The 18,409-nt window shown below is 50.3% G+C and overlaps 1 protein-coding gene across 6 annotated transcripts in view; it reads right to left on the bottom strand.

Moving 5' to 3' along the window:
- AP3B2 (adaptor related protein complex 3 beta 2 subunit) overlaps positions 1–18,409 on the bottom strand; it is a 91,506-nt gene that overhangs the window by 25,358 nt on the left and 47,739 nt on the right. For 2 of the 6 annotated variants that reach the window (XM_021098893.1, XM_021098892.1), the window contains exons 3-8: positions 12,935–12,989; positions 12,501–12,638; positions 11,971–12,228; positions 1,973–2,048; positions 1,747–1,821; positions 1,375–1,470 (exon numbers count right to left, since the gene is read on the bottom strand). In XM_021098893.1, the coding sequence (XP_020954552.1) occupies positions 1,375–1,470; positions 1,747–1,821; positions 1,973–2,048; positions 11,971–12,083 (360 nt within the window). In that variant the 5' untranslated portion in view covers positions 12,084–12,228; positions 12,501–12,638; positions 12,935–12,989. Of the gene's footprint in view, positions 1–1,374; positions 1,471–1,746; positions 1,822–1,972; positions 2,049–11,970; positions 12,331–12,500; positions 12,639–12,934; positions 12,990–13,976; positions 14,108–14,163; positions 14,250–14,528; positions 14,667–18,409 lie in introns of those variants that run through there. The other 4 variants (XM_021098889.1, XM_021098888.1, XM_021098887.1 and 1 more) reach the window with 4 other exon arrangements.

Genomic DNA, 18,409 nt, shown 5'->3' with positions numbered 1-18,409 from the left:
AAAATAAAACAAATGAATGAATATAACAGATGAGAAACAGACTCAAAGATACAGAGAACAAACTAGTGGTTACCAGTAGAGAGGGGAGAGAGGAGAAGCAATATAGGACAGAGGATTAAAAGGTACAAACTACTATATATAAAATAAATAAGCTATCAGGATATATTGTACAGCACTGGGAATATAGATAATACTTTATAACTTTAAACAGGGTATAATCCATAAAAATATTAAATCAATATGTCAAACACCTGAAACTAATATGACATTGTAAATCAGCTATACTTCAATTAAAACAAAAACAAGGGGAGTTTCCATCATGGCTCAGTGGTAACAAACCTGACTAGTATCATGAGGACGCAGGTTTGATCCCTGGCCCTGCTCAGTGGGTTAAGGATCCGGCATTGCCATGAGCTATGGTGTAGGTCCCAGATGTAGCTCGGATCCCGAGTTGCTGTGGCTGTGGTGTAGGCTGGCAGCTGTAGCTCTGAATCAACCCCTAGCCTGGGAACTTCCATATGTTGTGGGTGTGACCCTAAAAAGACAAAAAAAGGGGTGGTGGTGGATGGACTGGAGTTTGAGGTTAGTATATGCAAACTATTACATGTAGAATGGATAAGCAATGAGATCTGCTGTATAGCACAGGGAACTATACCCAGTCTCCTGGGACAGACCATGATGGAAGATAATACAAGAAAAAGGAATACATATAAATATAACATATAAATGAAATATAAATATATTTATTTATGAATATATAAATAAATACATATATGAATGATGGGGTCACTTTGCTGTATAGTAGAAAATGGCAAAATACTGTAAATCAACTATAATTTTAAAAAAATAAAAAGAAAATGGAATGACCTATCCCTATGTTCTCTGTGCTGATCCTGGAATCCAATTTCCTTATCTGAGGATGCTCTCCTGCTTGTGGTTTTCTTCTTCATGGAGCTCATTTGTTGTCAATAAATGACTTTGTCCTCCTTACCAAATTTCAGATGAGGAGGTTCCAAAGTCACTGTTCTCAGATACCTAGGCCCAGTGGGCCTGCCAGTGGCAAGGCTCTGACACCCAGAGGTGAGGAATCCAGGTCAGCAGCTCCCCTCACAGAATCCTGTCTTAAGAAGACTGATGTCTGGCTGTGGGCCACAATTCCTTTACACCAGGGCAGGAAGGGTCAACTCTCAGGGGCTCAAGTGGTCCATGTTTGAGGCAGCCTTTATCAGAGGCTGCCCTCATTCTGACTCTCTCAACTTTAGGCAAGTTGGAAAGGGCCTCCAGAGCTACCCCTACCCCATTCCCACAGGCTCACTCCTCCAGTATAGTGCCAATGAGGCTCGGACCCCGGGGAGGCAGAGTGAGGCCTCTGACCTTTAGGCCACGCTGGAAGGTAGAGATAGACAGCAGGGCTAGGTCTTGCTGCTCCTCCGCGTAGCGCACCAGATACACGTAGACAAGCTTCTTCACCTGGGGAAGAGGCAGTTTCTCAGCAGGGACTGGTGCCCCCACCCAAGAGATGTCATCACCCCAGCTGAGTTCGGTCCATGTGCAAAGCATCCTCCGGGTACCCTGAGCCACATCTAGTTCGGGGACACGTAGTCAGTGTCTTTTCCTGGATTAGGGACATTTCAAAGCAGATTGGTGCCCCAGGGGCTGGATCGTTCTCTTCCTCACCCCCAACCACCTCCAGTTTATTCCTGGTGAGGTGGGCACGAAAGACCCCCCGCCCCAGGCAGTGCTCACCTCTATGTTCTTACAGGCCACGTTCTTCACCACAGCAGGAAACAGGTCGGAGGCATTCTTTCCCCGGGCAATCATCTGGGTGGTGGGTCAGGGCAAGGGGAGAAGAAGAAGGTGGGAGGCCAGCACTCAGTACAGGAAGGTCCACGAGGAGCCAAGAAGATCTGCTCTTTGATTCCCAGACCCCTCCCCCAAGGTAAGCGCCCCCCACCTCCGCTTCCCCCCTCACCGCTACAATCCTCTTCATGGCCTCTAGCTTGAGGGAATCCTTGTTGGTGTCCAGCATCTCCTTCAGGTCATCATGCCTGGTGGGAGACACAAAAGGTCAGCTGAGGACACAATGGCAGGGGCTGGGCTATCAGTCAGTAGGATCCAGGCAGGAAGAAGGGCCATGGGCAGGGAAGGCTCAGGCAGGACCCAACTACAAGAGGAGGTGGTCAAATATAGATTGGGGGACTTGGGGTCAGGAGAAACACGTGGGCCCAGCCAGATTACGATTTGAGTTGTATCCCCTTCAAAAAAGATATGTTGAAGTCCTAACCCTGAATATCTCAGAATGTGACCTTACTTGGAAATAGAATTGTTTTGTTGTGGTAAGTTAGAATGAGGTAATACTGGAGTAGAGTGGGTCCCTAATTCAATTATGTTGGGTTTTTTTTTTTTTTTTTTTCCCTTTTCTAGGGCCACTCGCATGGCATATGGAGGTTCCCAGGCTAGGGGTCTAATCGGAGCTGTAGCCGCCAGCCTACGCCACAGCCACAGCAACATGGGATCCGAGTCACGTCTTCGACCTACACCACAACTCACGGCAACGCCGGATCCCTAACCCACTGAGCAAGGCCAGGGACTGAACCTACAACCTCATGGCTCCTAGTCGGATTCGTTAACCACTGAGCCACGTCGGGAACTCCTATGTTGGGTGTTCTTAAAAGAAGACAGCCTTGTGAAGAGGCAGAGATGCAAGGAGAAAGCCTTGTGAAGACAGAGGATTGGAGTGATCCATCTATACCAAAGATTGCAGGAAACTCCTAAAGCTAGGAGGGGGCAAGGGAGGATTCCCCTACAGGTTTCAGGAGGAGTCTGGCCCTGTAGACACCTTGATTTTGGATTTCTAACTTTCAGAACTGTAAGTCAATACATTTGTTGGCTTAAGCCACCTAGCTTGTGGTTATAGAAACCCTGGGGAACTAATAGAGCCAGGAGACGAGAAGATGGATTTGGGGTGGGAAAGGTAAGCACCTGCCCAGGACATGGCCAGTTGGATAGACGAGAAGGACCTAGATCCAGGGAAAGGGAGGGGGTGTCAAAACAAGAACAGAATGCCCTGGCTTCCCCCCCTCCCAGGGTGTTCCCAGAATGATCTGATTCCAAGGACTGGCCTGGATGAGTCCCAGATGCTCCAGAGTCTGTTGAGATGGCCTTACAACAAAGGCTGGACCTATCACTCAACATTTAACTGTCATTCAAATAAGTTATAAAACCCAAATGGGAGAAAGAAATGAGGAATAAACAACCCCTGGCACATGGTGGAGGGGAATAAAGGTATTCCTTAAACCAATGTATAAATTCCATGCAATGGCTGTTGAAATTTCAATGGAGGTCTTTTGTCAAAGGTTGTTGAGACAGCTGCTATGTGGCAAAGAATTTAACTTGTATTTTAAATCGCAAAATAAATCTCACATCTGTTTTATAGTTATTTTTACATATGGAAGAAGGGTAAATTACAATTTTCAAGGCCATAAAATTAAACGGTAATATGATGGCAAGGCTTAATTATTTAAAATTTTGGTATATAAAAATAAATTTAAGGGAAAAAAATAAGGCAACTGTATTCGTTTGCTAAGTCTGCTTAACAGTACCACAGACAGAGCAGCTTAACAATCTAACCTTATTTTCTCAGATTCCGGAGGCTAGAAGTCTGAGACCAAGGTGTCAGCAGGGCTGGCGTTTTCTTAGGTCTCTCTTCTTAGCTTGTTGTTGGCTGTCTTCCTATGGCTTCACACAGACTTCCCTCTATCTGTCTTTGTGTCCAAATTTTTCTTCTTATAAGGACACCATTAAGGTGGATTAGAGCCCACCTTAATGACCTCATTTTAACTTAATTACCTTTTTATTTTATTTATTTACTTATTTTATTTATTTATTTTTTCTGCTGTACAGCATGGGGACTAAGTTACACTTACATGTATACATTTTTTTTCCTTCCTTTGTTTTAATTACCTTTTTAAAGGCCCTATCTCCAAATGCAGTCACATTATGAATTTTAGGGGGATGCATTTCAACCCGTGACAGCAACAGAAAGGAATGCATTTGAGATATGGTGCATAAAAGTTTAATATTCAAAACAGATGAAGTACTGATATAAATTTAGGGTCTATATCCAGGGTTCACTGTCAGGGCTTTTACAAGCCCATCTGCCATACATTTGCCCCTCCAGGTAGACGCAGCCCTGAGCTATTGCTCCCCATTCAGTGAAAGGAGCATGGTTTGGTGTGCCTTGGCCATGTGACCTTGTGCAGTGAACAACCAACCCAGAGGTCCAGGGGCTGGTGGTCAAAGAAATGAACAGAGAAGTGTGAATAACTTTGTGGGAAAATGTGTCTGTACACAGCTGACAGAGCTGGGGGACCATTGGTGCATTCATATCTTGCCCAGACAATTCTGAACATTCTCTAATCTCCCAGATGATACTCAGATAATCCACAGCTTTGACCCAGGCATGAGAACCTAGCCAGAACAAGTACCACCAATGGTAAGAATTAAAAAGCAGTGTGTACAAAAAATTGTCACTGAGGCAAAACATTTAGAAGTGACAGAAAATCAGAAATGGGAAGCAGTGATATTAGGAGAGGGAAGAGCATGATAACAGTCATAAAGAGGCAAGTGTGACTGGTGCTGATGCTGAGAAATGAGTAAGTGACAAATGCTAAGAGGAAGAGAAGCTGACATCACATACACCTAGTCATAGGGCTGCATTTTGCAGAAATGTGTGAATGCTTAACAGATAAAATCAGAAAGGACAGGAGGAGTGCTAAGAAATGGATGTTCCAAGGATTTAAAAAATATCTTTACTGAAAAAATTTTTGATGGAAAGCAAAGTACATAATTGATACTTTGCAGAACACAGAGGATTTGCTAGCTATCAGATGAGGGCAGACGATCCAGCCCCACCCATGTTAATCTAAAAATTCTCCATTTATGGATCCTACTCACCCATAAAAAAGAATAAAATGATGCCATGTGCAGCAGTATGGATGAACCTGGAGATTATCATACTAAGTGAAGTAAGTCAGAGGAGAAAGACAAATACCATGTGATACCACTTATATGTGCAATTTAAAATATGATACAGGAGTTCCCCTCGTGCCGCAGTGGTTAACGAATCTGACTAGGAACCATGAGGTTGCGGGTTCAGTCCCTGCCCTTGCTCAGTGGGTTAACGATCCGGCGTTGCCGTGAGCTGTGGTGTAGGTTGCAGACGCGGCTCGGATCCCGCGTTGCTGTGGCTCTGGCGTAGGCCGGTGGCTAAAGCTCCGATTCAACCCCTAGCCTGGGAACCTCCATATGCCGTGGGAGCAGCCCAAGAAATGGCAAAAAGACAAAAAAAAAATATATATATATATGATACAAAACAGAAACAGACTCACAGACACAGATAACAAACTTATGGTTACCAAAGGGGGAAAATAGTGGGAGAGGGATAAATTAGGAGTGTGGGATTAGCAGATACCAACTACTATATGTAAAATAGATAAACAACAAGGTCCTATATAACACAGGGAATTGTATTCAATATATATAGCAATGGGATCCTGCTGTGTAGCACTGGGAACTACATTGAGTCACTTACGATGGAGCATGCTAATGTGCGAAAAAAGAATGTATATACGTATGTGTGACTGGGTCACCTTGCTGTACAGTAGAAAATTGACAGAGCACTATAAACCAGGTATAATGGAAAAAAAAATCACTAAAATAAAAAAAAATTTATATATATGTATATGTATAACTGAATCACTTTGCTATAAACCAGAAACTAACACATCAGTGTAAATCAACTATACTTCAATTTAAAAAAACCAACAACACAGGAGTTCCCACTGTAGCTCAGTGGGTTAAGAACCTGACATAGTATCTGTGAAGATTCAGGTTCAATCCCTGGCCTCCCTCAGTGGGTTAAGGATCCAGGGCTGGATCCCATGTTGCTGTGGCTGGGTGTACACTGGCAGCTGCAGCTCTGAATCGACCCCTTGACCAGGAATTTCCACATGCTGTGGATGTGGCCCTTAAAAAACAAAACTAAACTAAATTAAAAAACTCCTCCATTCAGGAGGATAACCTCCCAAACTAGAGGACATCTTCTACTCCCCATGGCCAAGCCAGAAGACAACCACCTTGTCCCTCTCATAAACACAAACCTAGGCTTGTTGAGTTCAGGACACATGGCTGCTGACAGAGGTACAGACCATTCAGCTGGGCCTGGGCAGCAGAGAAGGTGTGGAAAGAATGACAGAGCTGAGTGCAGCCTTTCCCAGTATACAAATGCACACCACTGCACACCTAGGATCCTCCATACATACAACCACACAGTCAACACACCCCGACAGACACACGCACACACCAACACCCCCGCCAAACGCTGGTACTACCCATACACCCCCATATCTCTCCCACAGACATATCCATACTCCCAAAGACACACCTATATCCCCAGACACATACAATTCATACATAACTCCCCACACACACCACAAAAATCCTACAAACACCCACAATCCCCACACAATCATAGACACACATGCCACACATATAGACACTTCCCACAAAAGCAAACTCTCAACACATAAACCCACACACCTATGGACCAAACACCTCACCTACAAATCCCTGTAAACATCCACAGACACATTCCCACCGTGAACCCTGGGCTAGACATGCACATCCCACATGATGCACATACCCCACACGTGTTCCCCCACAAACACACACACTGCATACACAAACACCTCTTTTTTTTCTTTTTTGGCTGCCCGCAGCATATGGAGTTCCCAGGCCAGGGATCAGATCCAAGTCTCTTGTGACCTACACTGCAGCTGTGGCAACACCAGATCCTTAACACAACTGTGCCAGGCTGGGGATCAAACCTGCGTCCCAGTGCTCCAGAGACGCCATGGATCCCCTTGTGCTGCAGCAGGAACTCCCACAAACACTTTTTTGATGACTCTGGGTTACTTTAGTCTTGTTCACCAAAATGGCCTGTGGACCCCTATTTGAGATTCTTGATGATAAATTTAGGCTTCCAAGATCAAATATGTCCAGACTCACAGATCCTCTGACCTCCTTCTGAGGGGTCACATCCTCACTGGTCAGCCTGGGGTAACTTCCCTGGGACCTGGCCCCTTTAAATCTGGGAGCTCCCTAAAGCAGACTCCCTCACACCCGGGGTATCTGCATCAGCCCCACAGATGCCACACACCCGTGTCAAATGCGCACACCCACACTGCTGCCACTGGCCCAGCCTAGTGCATACCTTACAGGCTCCTGAGGGCTCCAGGGCCCTGTGCAAAGGGGAATAGAGGGAGAGGACAGACTGCAAGTACACAGCAGATACAGCACAGGCAGGATTGTCAGCTGCCCACCAACACAGACAAAGCTCCCTCCTGGAGTGTGACACCCCTCCCCCCCCACCGGCCCTCATCTTTGCTCCCACCAGCCTATGTTCCCAAGACGGGGAGGAAGGGAACACAGCCACACTCTCAGGCCTTGGAAGGTTCATCTCCCGCAGTCAGATCCCCTCCCATGGCTCTCACAGTGACCTGATCCCTGGCCTGGCTTGGCCAGAGGGACTCTCTGAGGGTAGCTGGAGCCAGCCAGGGGGTAGAATATGTCATCTGAGGCCAGACATACTCCCCTTGCCTGATATACAGCTTTCTCCCTCCCCTCACCACCCAAGTTTCAACCCACTGGATGGGAGAGGCCAGCTTATCCTGTGCTTGTCCTAACCTAACTCAGAACCCCCTCTAGCCAGGACCTGGGGGGAGGAAAAGGTCAAACATTTACTCTACCCTCAAATAATCTACTATCCTCCTCCCCTTGGAGCTTCCAGGGAACTAAGCTCACCTACCCTCATGCAAACTTTTGTGCCCCAACACCTACCTCCCCCTCTGGACCCTAAATTCCGGCCCAGTCCTCCCGCTGAAGAGATGGGCCTTAAAGGGGTCTGGCATGAGAATGGCAGCTTCCCACCCCTCGCCTTTCTGGCTGAGGGTCCCTGGGGCCCCTCTGTACCGTAGTGGCTGGTTCTGGCTCTGGCCTTGACCAGGCTCTGGGCAGGGTCCTTCCAGGGATGTTTCTGGGGTCGTGTCTTCCTCTGGAGCCTGGAGCCACCGAAGCTCCTCCGGCTGCAGGGCCTGGTACCAGGGTGGGGGCCCGCCTTCGGGGGCCAGTACAGGGCTGGCAGCCTCCTGATCGGCCCCACACGCCCCTCTGCCCCCTGGCCTCCCTACGGCCCCTGGGAGCTGCAGGAATCGCTGCATTGGGCACCAGGTCCTGCTCCAAAATGGGACCAAGCTGACCAGGGAGCCAGGAATGCCTGTCGCTGTCACCAGATGGCCCGCCCCGAAACTCAGAAACCAGACACTGACGGGGAGGGAGGCTCTGGTTTCCTTTTCACTGCTCAGAGACAAGGACTCTCGCGGGGGAGGAGAGCAGGGACTGGGGACAAAGCCAACCCCCAATCTCCAGGCAGGGGACCAGGGGCAGGGGAGTTGATCCAGATGTAGGTGAGGAATTCTTCACCACTTTCCTGCCACAACTGGACCTCCGCCTCCCCAGAAATGCTCTTCTTCAGAAAGCTCCCTTCTCACTCTGATCCTGACTCTTGATCCTCACCTGCTTTTCCAGGGCCAGTTCCTTTATTTTTTCCCTTCTTTTCAGGGCTCTCTTATCCCTACTTCCTCCATACCTGGTCTAAGCCCCCCAGGTCCACCCCTCCAACTGCTCCTCACTCACATCCTTGGCCCTCTTGTCCCCTGGGCCCCTACCCTGCCAGGAGTGGTTGGCTTTATTGGCTGTCTTTCAAACCCACTCGATGATCCTTAAATTCGCACACACAGCTTTGCCCTTGATGCTTCCCTACTTGCTTCTTACAGAAAAAAAAACAAACAAAAAAACAAAAAACAAAAACCCAAAACCAAAAAACCTTAGATCAAATCCCCTGCAGCTCCCAAACATCTACATCTATGCTCTCCTCCCCTGTGCCCGCCTACCCCTGGGCGGAGCTGGTCCTCCTCCGAGGCAAACCAGTCCTCCCACCTGACTCAGCAAGCCTCCCCTCCTATCACTCAGGGATCACAGCCTCCTTCAGTTCCTTTCAGCCTCTTCCACACTACTGGCTGCTCCCAACTGGCAGTTAAACCTGCTCAGGGCTCTCCCATCCTAATAGTAAACAAACAAAAACAACAACTAAAATAAAATAAAGACACCGTCTTGAACTGATGTTCTCCTCCAACAACTCTTTCCCTCGCTCCCATTTACAGTCACATTTCTTGAAAGCAAAATTCCCATCAACTGTGTTGCATTTATTCACCTCTTATTCACTTTAATATGGCTTTATTTGTTTATTTATTTATTGCCTTTTTAGGGCCACACTCGTGGCATATGGAGGTTCCCAGTCTAGGGGTCGAATAGGAGCTACAGCCGCTGGCCTACACCACAGCCACAGCAACGCAGGATCTGAGCTGCATCCACGACCTACATACACCACAGCTCACAGCAATGCCGGATCTTCAACCCACTGAGCAAGGCCAGGGATTGAAACCACAGCCTCATGGTTCCTAGTTGGATTGGCTTCCACTGTGCCACGACAGGAGCTCCTAATCTGGCTTTAGATGCTGATTAGAATTTAGGGCTGAGGGGCCATGATGTCTGTAATTCACATGGTTCAGCCAAAAATATTTGTAGACAGATGGTTAGACAAAGCAAATACGGCAAAATGTCAACAATGGTTAAATCTAGGTGGTGGGTATACATATATTCATTGTATTATTCACTCAACTTTTCAGTATATTAAAAATTGTTCATAATAGAATGTTAGGGCGAAAATGGTCTACCTTCTTCTCTTCTGATTTGGCCAGAGCTGGTCCCCTCAGGGCAGGAGATGAAGTGGAGCAGGGAGGGGTTGACTTGCTCTTTGTCAAGCCAATGGTCACCATTTATTTATCTTCTTGTTTGAGTTGACCTTATGGGGCATTGACAGTGCTGACTGTTCCCTTCTTGAAACCACATTTTGCTTTTCCTCTGGCCCTTGCCTTACTTTTTCTCAGTTACCTTTAAACACCTTCCCCCTGCTCTCTGGTCACCCTTAATTCCATGCCTTCAGGGTTCCTATCTGTGCCCTGTCTGAACTCATTTTATACATGCTTCCTAGGTTATCTTCACTTCACATGCTTTAACAAAATATATATATGCTAATAATCTCTCCTGGAATCCAAAGTCTAATATCCAGCTACCTCCTAGACTTGAATGTGCCTCTAAATTTACAATATCAGCATGTCAAAAGGCAGGATCAACACGGTTTTCCACAAATTTGTTTGTATTGTCTTTCTTTCCAATCACACCACCAAGGTGTGCATGACACCACCATCTATCCAATTACAAGAACTAGTAACCTAAAATTGTCCTTCTATTCTCCCTGCCCCTTCCCCTTTCTGTCCCCGCCAGTTAATCGTCAGGTTTGTGGCTTCTACCACCTCAATAGTCCTCAGGTCCTCTGCCTCACCCATAGTCTAGGCCACCATCGTGCTCCCCTTCTCCAAATTAAACACCCCTTTATTGTCTTCTGCTCAGTCCAGCATGCCTTGTTCTCCATAATCCAGCTTGGGATCCTTCTTTCTTTGTTTTTTTTGGCCCTGCCCACAGCATGTGGAAATTCCAGGGCCAGGGATAAACCTGAGCCACAGCGGTGATAATGCAGGATCCTTCGCCACGAGGCCCAGCAAGGAACTCCCTGCTTAGGATCCTTCTAAAATGCAAATCTGCTATTGCCTGCTTGGAACCCTTCAGATTCTGGCCATACCATATTAAGACCTATGAAACCTGTGACCTGACTTACTTTCACCTCCACACCTTGATAAAAAAAGCTCTTTCCTCTGCTTGAAACATCCCTGGCTCTCCCCTCTCCCTTCACTCCAGGCCCAGGGACCAGCTCCTCTCATCTGACAGCCCCCACTATTTGAATTGTCACTGACAGATTCTTCCCTGCACTCTCCCCTAGAGCAACTTGACAAAGACTATTTTATGTTCACAGCTGCATTCACAGTGACTAGTACAAGACTTGACAGAGTAGGCACTTAAAAAAATGCTTGTTTTCAGGAGTTCCCGTTGTGGCACAGAGGAAACGAATCTGGCCAGGAACCATGAGGTTGCAGGTTCCAACCCCGGCCTAAGGATCTGGCGTTGCCGGGAACTGTGGTGTAGGTTCCAGACACAACTCAGATCTGGCGTTGCTGTGGCTGTGGGGTAGGCCAGCAACTGTAGCTCCGATTAGACCTGGGAACCTACATATGCCCTGGGTACGGCCCTAAAAAAGACAAAAATGCCAAAAAAAAAAAAAGCTTCTTTTCAGAATTTACAAATGAACGAATGAATGAGCCAAAGGCGGAGAAGAGAGGGAAGTTAAAATAGAGTTGAACTATAGGAGCGATGTGGGGTGCAGGAGTGTGAGCGCCAGACAGAAGATAGGGATAAGAACGTGGGGACGGCCAGAATGAGGGGGGAAGGATTTTAGGAGGGGCCAGGCCTAGGAGTCTATTTCAGGACCTGCCTTGGAGGACAGGCGTCAGCGCAAGCTCGCCGGATCCCTCCCCCACATTCTTTTGAAGTCAGTTCGCCAAGCATAAAAAAAGACGGGGAACCTGTAATCCAGCCTACAAACAGGAGAAACACCTGGGGCGGGAGGCTCCGTCCTCCAGAAAAAGAGCTGGCTGGCCCATCCCCCGCCAACCTCCACCCTCCCTTCCCGGGTTCTAGGCTGGTCCCTCCCGGCAGGGTGCTGGCGTAGGGGATTGGGGTCTCTAGGGCTGGTGCCCGCGGCGGGAGGGGGCTGGGCGGGGCCTGGGCTGGGCCACGGCGGACAGGCCAGGGCGCTGTCCATGGTACCAGCGTGCGTCTGCCGAGGCCAGGCCCTGCCAGTCCCGGCCCATTCACCCTCTTGGCGAGTTCCCTCACCGCTTGTAGTCAGAGGAGAAGATGCCGCCGCTCGCTGGGTCGTGGCCGTACTCGGGCTCCCCGGGGCCAGCGGAGCCGCCCTTGTCTTCGCTGTAGGCGGGGGCAGCCGACATGGGGCAGCAGGGGAGAGGGCCTCGCTGAGGAGGACGCGGCGCCGCCGGGATACGACAAGGGCCGAGGAAGGGAACGCAGGCTGGACCGGCGAGGTTGGCGGCGCGGCCTGGGCTCTGCAGAGGCCGCAATCTGCGGTGCTGGAGGCTGCGCGCGGATTTATCAATCAGGACAGAGGGAATTGAGGTTCTTAAAGCTACCGGCGCCTGCGGGGCGGAGGGCGTGTCCGCGGAGGGAGCGGGAGGGGCGGTGCATCAAGGGCTAGCCCCGCCCCAATTCCTTGGAAATCCCCCACCCCCTTATAAGGAGGGTTCCTTCTCTTTAAAGGGACCTGATGCACCTGCCAGTCTCGGGGTGGGTGGAGGTTGCTGGACCGATAATGGGACGGCCTTCTGGGATTGCAGAACGCCTTTACTCACCCCTGACTACCGGGTCTCAGCGGAACGGCCTCTAGGGGCTCCACTCATTCCAGACACAAGCTTGGATGCTCGCATCCTTGCTGAAGAAGGAAAGGGGGTGGGGGTCTAAGAGAGGACTGTGCTACAAGGCTGAGGGTCCTAGAATGGGAAAGAGGCACCGCATTCAGAGGCTGGGTCAGAGATCAAGAATCGTCCCTGTCCTCCTTCCACCCCTCTGACCCAGAGTCCTGGTTTCTCACCGGGAAGCCAGAGGGCTTCCTGGAGGTGATAGAATTTAAAGAAAATTGGTCCAAGAGCACCAAGGAGCCTACAGAAGTCTGCTGTAGATGTAGATGCAGATGTAGAGAGATGGGGACAGAATACAGAGGTCAATGAACCTTGAATTCAGCTTTAGAAAATAGTTTAATGACCATTTCTGAAGCCCCCATGCCCACCCAGGAGTGCCTGAGGTCATAGCTGGTCCATGGTCAAGTCCACCTCCACCGACACCTAGGAAAGAAGGAAAAGGGAAAAGGTTAGATTAGGGTTGGGTTTGACTGCCAGGACTCCTGGATCTTGTGAGGTCTCCAGCTCCTCTCTCACGGCCGACAGTACCTCAAGGAAAGACAGCTTGGTTCCAGAGGGCAAGTAATGATTAGGCTGGGGGAAGGGTGGGTTCTAGCTGAGTTTGGGGCATCAAGGTGAATAGCTGGGGTCTCTTGGCTGGGCTTAGGAGAGGAGGTGAGGAGGGCTGGACTTGGAGAGTGGAAGGGTCCATAGGGCTGAGTCTTGATCTATATATAGATGGGGTACCTGTGTCTTCAGAACCAGAACTGGTGGGCTTGGGTGGAAATGGGCAGGCCCAGAAAGATGGAGCTTGATTCTAAAGGTGGGTTGGGGGTGGGGGGAATGGGAATGAGAGTGGACCAGGCCCACACCAGTGCCTGGCTGATGCAGGCTGAAGTAAATGGATGTGATAGTTACGGCGAGCTGGGATCTTCCTAGAGTGGGCCCAAAAGGGTTTCTGGGGAGTAGAAACTTGATGAGTTAGCAGGCCGAGTTTGCAGCTGGGGGCTTTGGGTCTGCCAGAGTAAAGTGGATCTGGAGTTTAAGAAACATGCCCAGGGAGTTCCCACTGTGGTGCAGTGGAAATAATCAGACTAGTATCCATGAGGATGTGGGCTGGATCCCTGGCCTTGCTCAGTGGGTTAAGGATCCAGTGTTGCTGTGAGCTGCTGTGTAGGTCGCAGAGGCGGATAGGATCTGGCGTTGCCTCTGTGGCTGTGGCGCAGGCCGGAGACTACAGCTCCAATTCAACTCCTAGCCTGGGAAATTCCATATGCTGCGGGTGTGACCCTACAAAGCAAAAAAGAAAAAAGAAACATGCCCGGGATAGGAAGGCCCTGAAATTTCCAGGAGCTTGTTCATTAGCTACTTTTGTTAACCGGCTCTGGAGGCGAGGTTAGAGTCCTGCCTGGTTAGCTGGGCCATGCTCACCGAACTAATGGGATTCCCGTCTGTTTGTCTGATATCCACGTTGGGCCTTGGACTGAGCAGTTGCATTGCAAAGTGCACACAGTTGCTGAGCGTGGGGTGATAGGGAGGGGGGTCAGCGTCCATGGCTTCACGGATGCGGCGCTCCAGCACTTCGAGGTCAACGCCGCTGCATCTACCCAGTACATACCAAAGCAAGGAGGAGTGCAGCAGCGGCCCTGCCCTTGTTTGGATACAACGCCTTTGCAGTAGCCCAGAAATGTGTGAGGCCCGCAGCGACCAGGATTCTTGCCTGCGGGACCATCGGATGAGTGCGGATCAGAGCCAGGTTAGGTCCTATATGGCTCCAACCCCAACATCCCGCACCTCCATCTCCCGGGGGTCCCGAAGCCCGAAACCCCATAACCCGGGTGCCCAAGCATCTGTCTTCAGAGACCCGCACCATCAGCTTGTGGACCTGCAGTCTTCGTCCCAGCGAGGCCCACTCACTGGTGGAGTGAGGCTTGATGGGCAGTCTCCGAAGACTGGGGCCTGTGTTTCAGCCGAGACACTCACCCTCAAAGTGGATGATCTCTCCACGGCCGCAATACACGCCCACGTGGGCCCCACACCAGTGTCCAGTAGGGGACATCAGCCTGAACAGGAAGAGTCTCCCGGCTCAGGGTCACTGCCCTCCTACTCCACAGGCTCGAAATGGTGACCCAAGGAAAGCTTCAGTGAGGAAGAAATGGTGCTGACTGCGCCGGTCAGGCCCTGGGAGGAGAAATGGACCAGATCGCTGGGCCGGGATGAAAGATAAGCCGGTTCCTTCCACTAATCATGGGTCAGATGGGCCACCCAGGGCACAGGGAGGCCTGGCTTGGGCTAGGCCCCAGGTAAATGTCTTCATTACCCCACACCTGCTTCCCTGTGCTGAGGAACTTCAGAGGCCTGGGCATCATGGATAAATTCTGCCCTGAGCCTTCCTTCGGTGTCCAGTAATTGGGACCTCCGTCTCACCCCCAGTTTTCTTATCTCAAATTCCAGTCTCTCCATTCTTCCCCCCACCCAGCCCCTTCCCCAATCATCTCCCCTCTTGCTATTCCCTGGAGGCAATGCCAGGGGGCATGTGTACCTGAGACGAGCAAGAGTCCCAAAGAAACAAACCTGGGTGAGATCTGGCCCAAGACAGGGATCTCCTCCCAAGTCTAAGTGGAGAAAGAGTCCTCCAACAACTTCAGCCACCAACATCTGTTGAGCAGCAGCTCATTTCATGTGTAATACAATCCCACAAGATAGGTACAGTATCTGCCTTTTCACAATAAAGAACTGAGGTTCACAGAGATTACATGTTGCCAGAGGGCCCACAGCTTAATACCTCTAAGACTCTGTTTCTTGTGCCCTTTGATCTAAACATCAATCACCTCCCTTTCCTCTTTTTTTTTTTTTTCTTCTATAAGGAAGTGAGAAATACATTTCGGATTTCTCCTATCTTTACTGAGAACAGAGGGCTTTTGGAACTTGGGAGGATGGCCTGCTGGGCTACGCCTGAGCTTGGGTCTCAGAGAGAGCCTGGGAAAGGGGCTAAAAGTAGGGCTTATTGAGCACTGAACCATCCGGAGTTAGCAGAGGAGCTGGGAGAATAAAGTGGCCCACCACCCCAGGTCTCTGGGTATCTATTTTGGAAGGGAAGAGATTGACTCCTCCAGATGTGATTTGGTGGGAAGGATCCACCTAAAAATGAGGAGCCGAGCTGCCCAAGCCCACACTGCAGAGTGCCAACCACTAGGTGGCCTGCCAAGTCTCTCCTATCTCTGACCCTCCCCTTCCCTCCTGGCCCCAGTTTACAATATCCTTTATGTATTACAGGGTGAACCTCATTTTTCCAAACGGGGAGCTATGGAAGACTCAGGGGATCAACTCATCCCAGTTTGTGTGGGACTTTCTAGGTTTTAAATTTGAAAACTCGGTGGAGTTCCCTTGTGGCACAATGGGTTAAAGATCTGGCATTGTCACTGTAGCAGCTTGGGTCACTGCTGTGGGATAGGTTCGAACCCCAGCCTGGGAACTTCTACATGTGCAGGTGCGGCAATCAGTCAATCAATAGAAAACCCTGCATCCCAGGAACCCAGGAAAACTTGGACAGTTGGTTACCTTAAGCTCAGGTCTCCCCTCTCCCATCTCTCTTAACCTCAGGAGACCACAGGGAGGACCCGGTTATGTGAACAGCTCTTTGGACTTTAGTCACATGCTCCTGTAATCCACTAGCAGCATCTCTTGCTTCCCACTCCTGCCATACCCACTAGGTCAAGTAGTGGTCACAGCTGTGGAAGAGGGTGGACTGTCCTGGCCTGTGTTAGGGCAGCAGGCACCCCCACACACACTGGGGAAATGACAAGACAAGCTGAGGACTTCTGTTCCATTTACCTGGGAGGCGAAGCTCATCTAGGGGGTAAAAGACAAAACAAAACAAAAATGGCTGTCACCACCTGGCTCCTGGGGAGTGAGGGTCCAAACCACTGCCCCTCACCTCTCTCTACTCAGCAGTGCGCCCTGCATGTGCGGCTCTTTGTCTGTGTGTCAATGCATGGCTGTGGATTTGGTGTGTCCGTGAGTCTGTGTTGCAATACTGGCTACAGTCTGGGCTGGGCTGCTTCTCTATATGGGACATCAAATAAACTACTTCCTCTCTCTGGGCCTCAACTTCCTCATCTGTGAACTGGGGATAATAAACTTAGAAGGATGGGCATCACAGGACCATTGTGAGGCACTGACAGCTCTTTGTGAGCAAGACAAGGAGAGACAGGCAGGGTTTGTTTATCTTCAGTCTGCGCTTGAGCATGCAGCGTTGGACGTCAAGGGAGGAGGGGTGGGGAGAAAGTGTCTTTCTCAGCTCAGAGGAGAAAAACAATGGGCCCTCAGAGGTTGGCTGCCTCCCTGTGACCCCTGCCCCAGAGCTCTCAGGCAGTCACCCAGCTGGAAAGGCCTTGGAGAGCAGGGCCCCACCCCTGACTCTCCCTCTGAAAATTTCCCAGTGGTGATGGGGGTGATGAGGCACTTTGGCTACCATCAGCTGGGTCCCTGGACTTTGAGTCAAGGTTTGGAAAAGGAGACGCCCCCTCAGATAAACATGTAGGCTCCATCCATAATAACATTTATTGCCAGAAACTATGTTAAAGCCCCATTTAGCTCTTACAGCAGTGTCATGAAATAGATACTGTTGTTACCTTTCCAATTGAACAGATGGGGAAACTGAGGCTTGGAGAGGGTGCTGGGGTTATAAAGTAGTAAGTGGAGGAACGAGGATTCAAGCCCAGGCCGTCTGGTTCCAGTACCCATGACCTTAACCACTGTACAGTACTGTCCCCTCATGCTGCTGGCAGAAGCACCCTCTTCCCAGGAGCCCACCACCAGGAATTATTGAATCCCTGTATTCTTCCTGACCTTCCCCTCAGCTTTCTTTGAGCCTAGCCACCGTTGTCTTCATAATAAGGGAAAAGGAGCAGGGTCCTGGAGTTGTGGGTAAGAGCTCAGGGAACAGAGCATCCCACGCTCTGGGCACCTGGCTTGGCAATGTTGCCACCCCATTGGGGCTCCTCACTGGAGGCCTGAGCTCCTTTTCCTCTCACCCTGAGGCCTTCAGGGGAACAGTGGTGAGGGTGGCCCTGGAACTGGGCATGGGGATGACAAGCAGTCTCTTCGGGGCCCCAGAGGTTGGTTCCAAAGGGCCCCTGCCCTTCTCCCAGAGATCCCTGAAGCCCAGTGGGGTCCTATCACTGAGCATTAGGGCTTGTAGTGACTCTCGGTCATGGGGCTGTGGTTTGGCTTGACTTTCCATCCCCCGTTGAGTCTAACACTAGACAAAGGATTCCTTTGTGAGAGGCAAGGTTTGGCAGTCACTGCTCTTGGCTGGCCACCTCCAGCCAGAACAAAGGTTAGGGCTCCCCACTGGGGCAAAGCAGGCTGTTCCTATGAGCCCCCAGCACAGCTTAGGCTAGCCCTTCCTTCCTTTACAAAGCCTTTGGTCACCCCCTCCCTCTTGGCCCACTGTAATCCCACCTGAATGCCAGCCCCCAGCCCAAGAAGATCACCTTGCAGTAGTCCCCTCTGTACCTTGCTAGGTGCTCTCCTCTGTGGCCAGAGCTGGAACGACTAGCTGTCCACCCCTCAGGGAGACAGAGGAGCCAAGCAGGAAGCCCTGGAGCCCCGTTTTAAGCATCACCATCTGGGCCAATCTGATGGCACTACTCCCACCTCCTGGCAGCTTGAGGGGCAAGTGGCAGCCAGAGACGGCAAGGCTGGGGTCTGGAGTGGGTAACTGGTGCCCTCACCCACCTCTCTCCTCCTCCTGGTGTTCAGCCCCTACCCCATACCTGCTTGTGCTGCCACTGCCACTGGTGCCTGCTGACTGAACCCACTCTTCTCCCTTTACTGCCCCACACCTACCCTACTGTGGT

Source organism: Sus scrofa, chromosome 7 (genome assembly GCF_000003025.6).
Source record: "Sus scrofa isolate TJ Tabasco breed Duroc chromosome 7, Sscrofa11.1, whole genome shotgun sequence".
Lineage (NCBI taxonomy): Eukaryota > Metazoa > Chordata > Mammalia > Artiodactyla > Suidae > Sus > Sus scrofa.
This window is presented reverse-complemented; position numbering and strand designations above follow the sequence as displayed.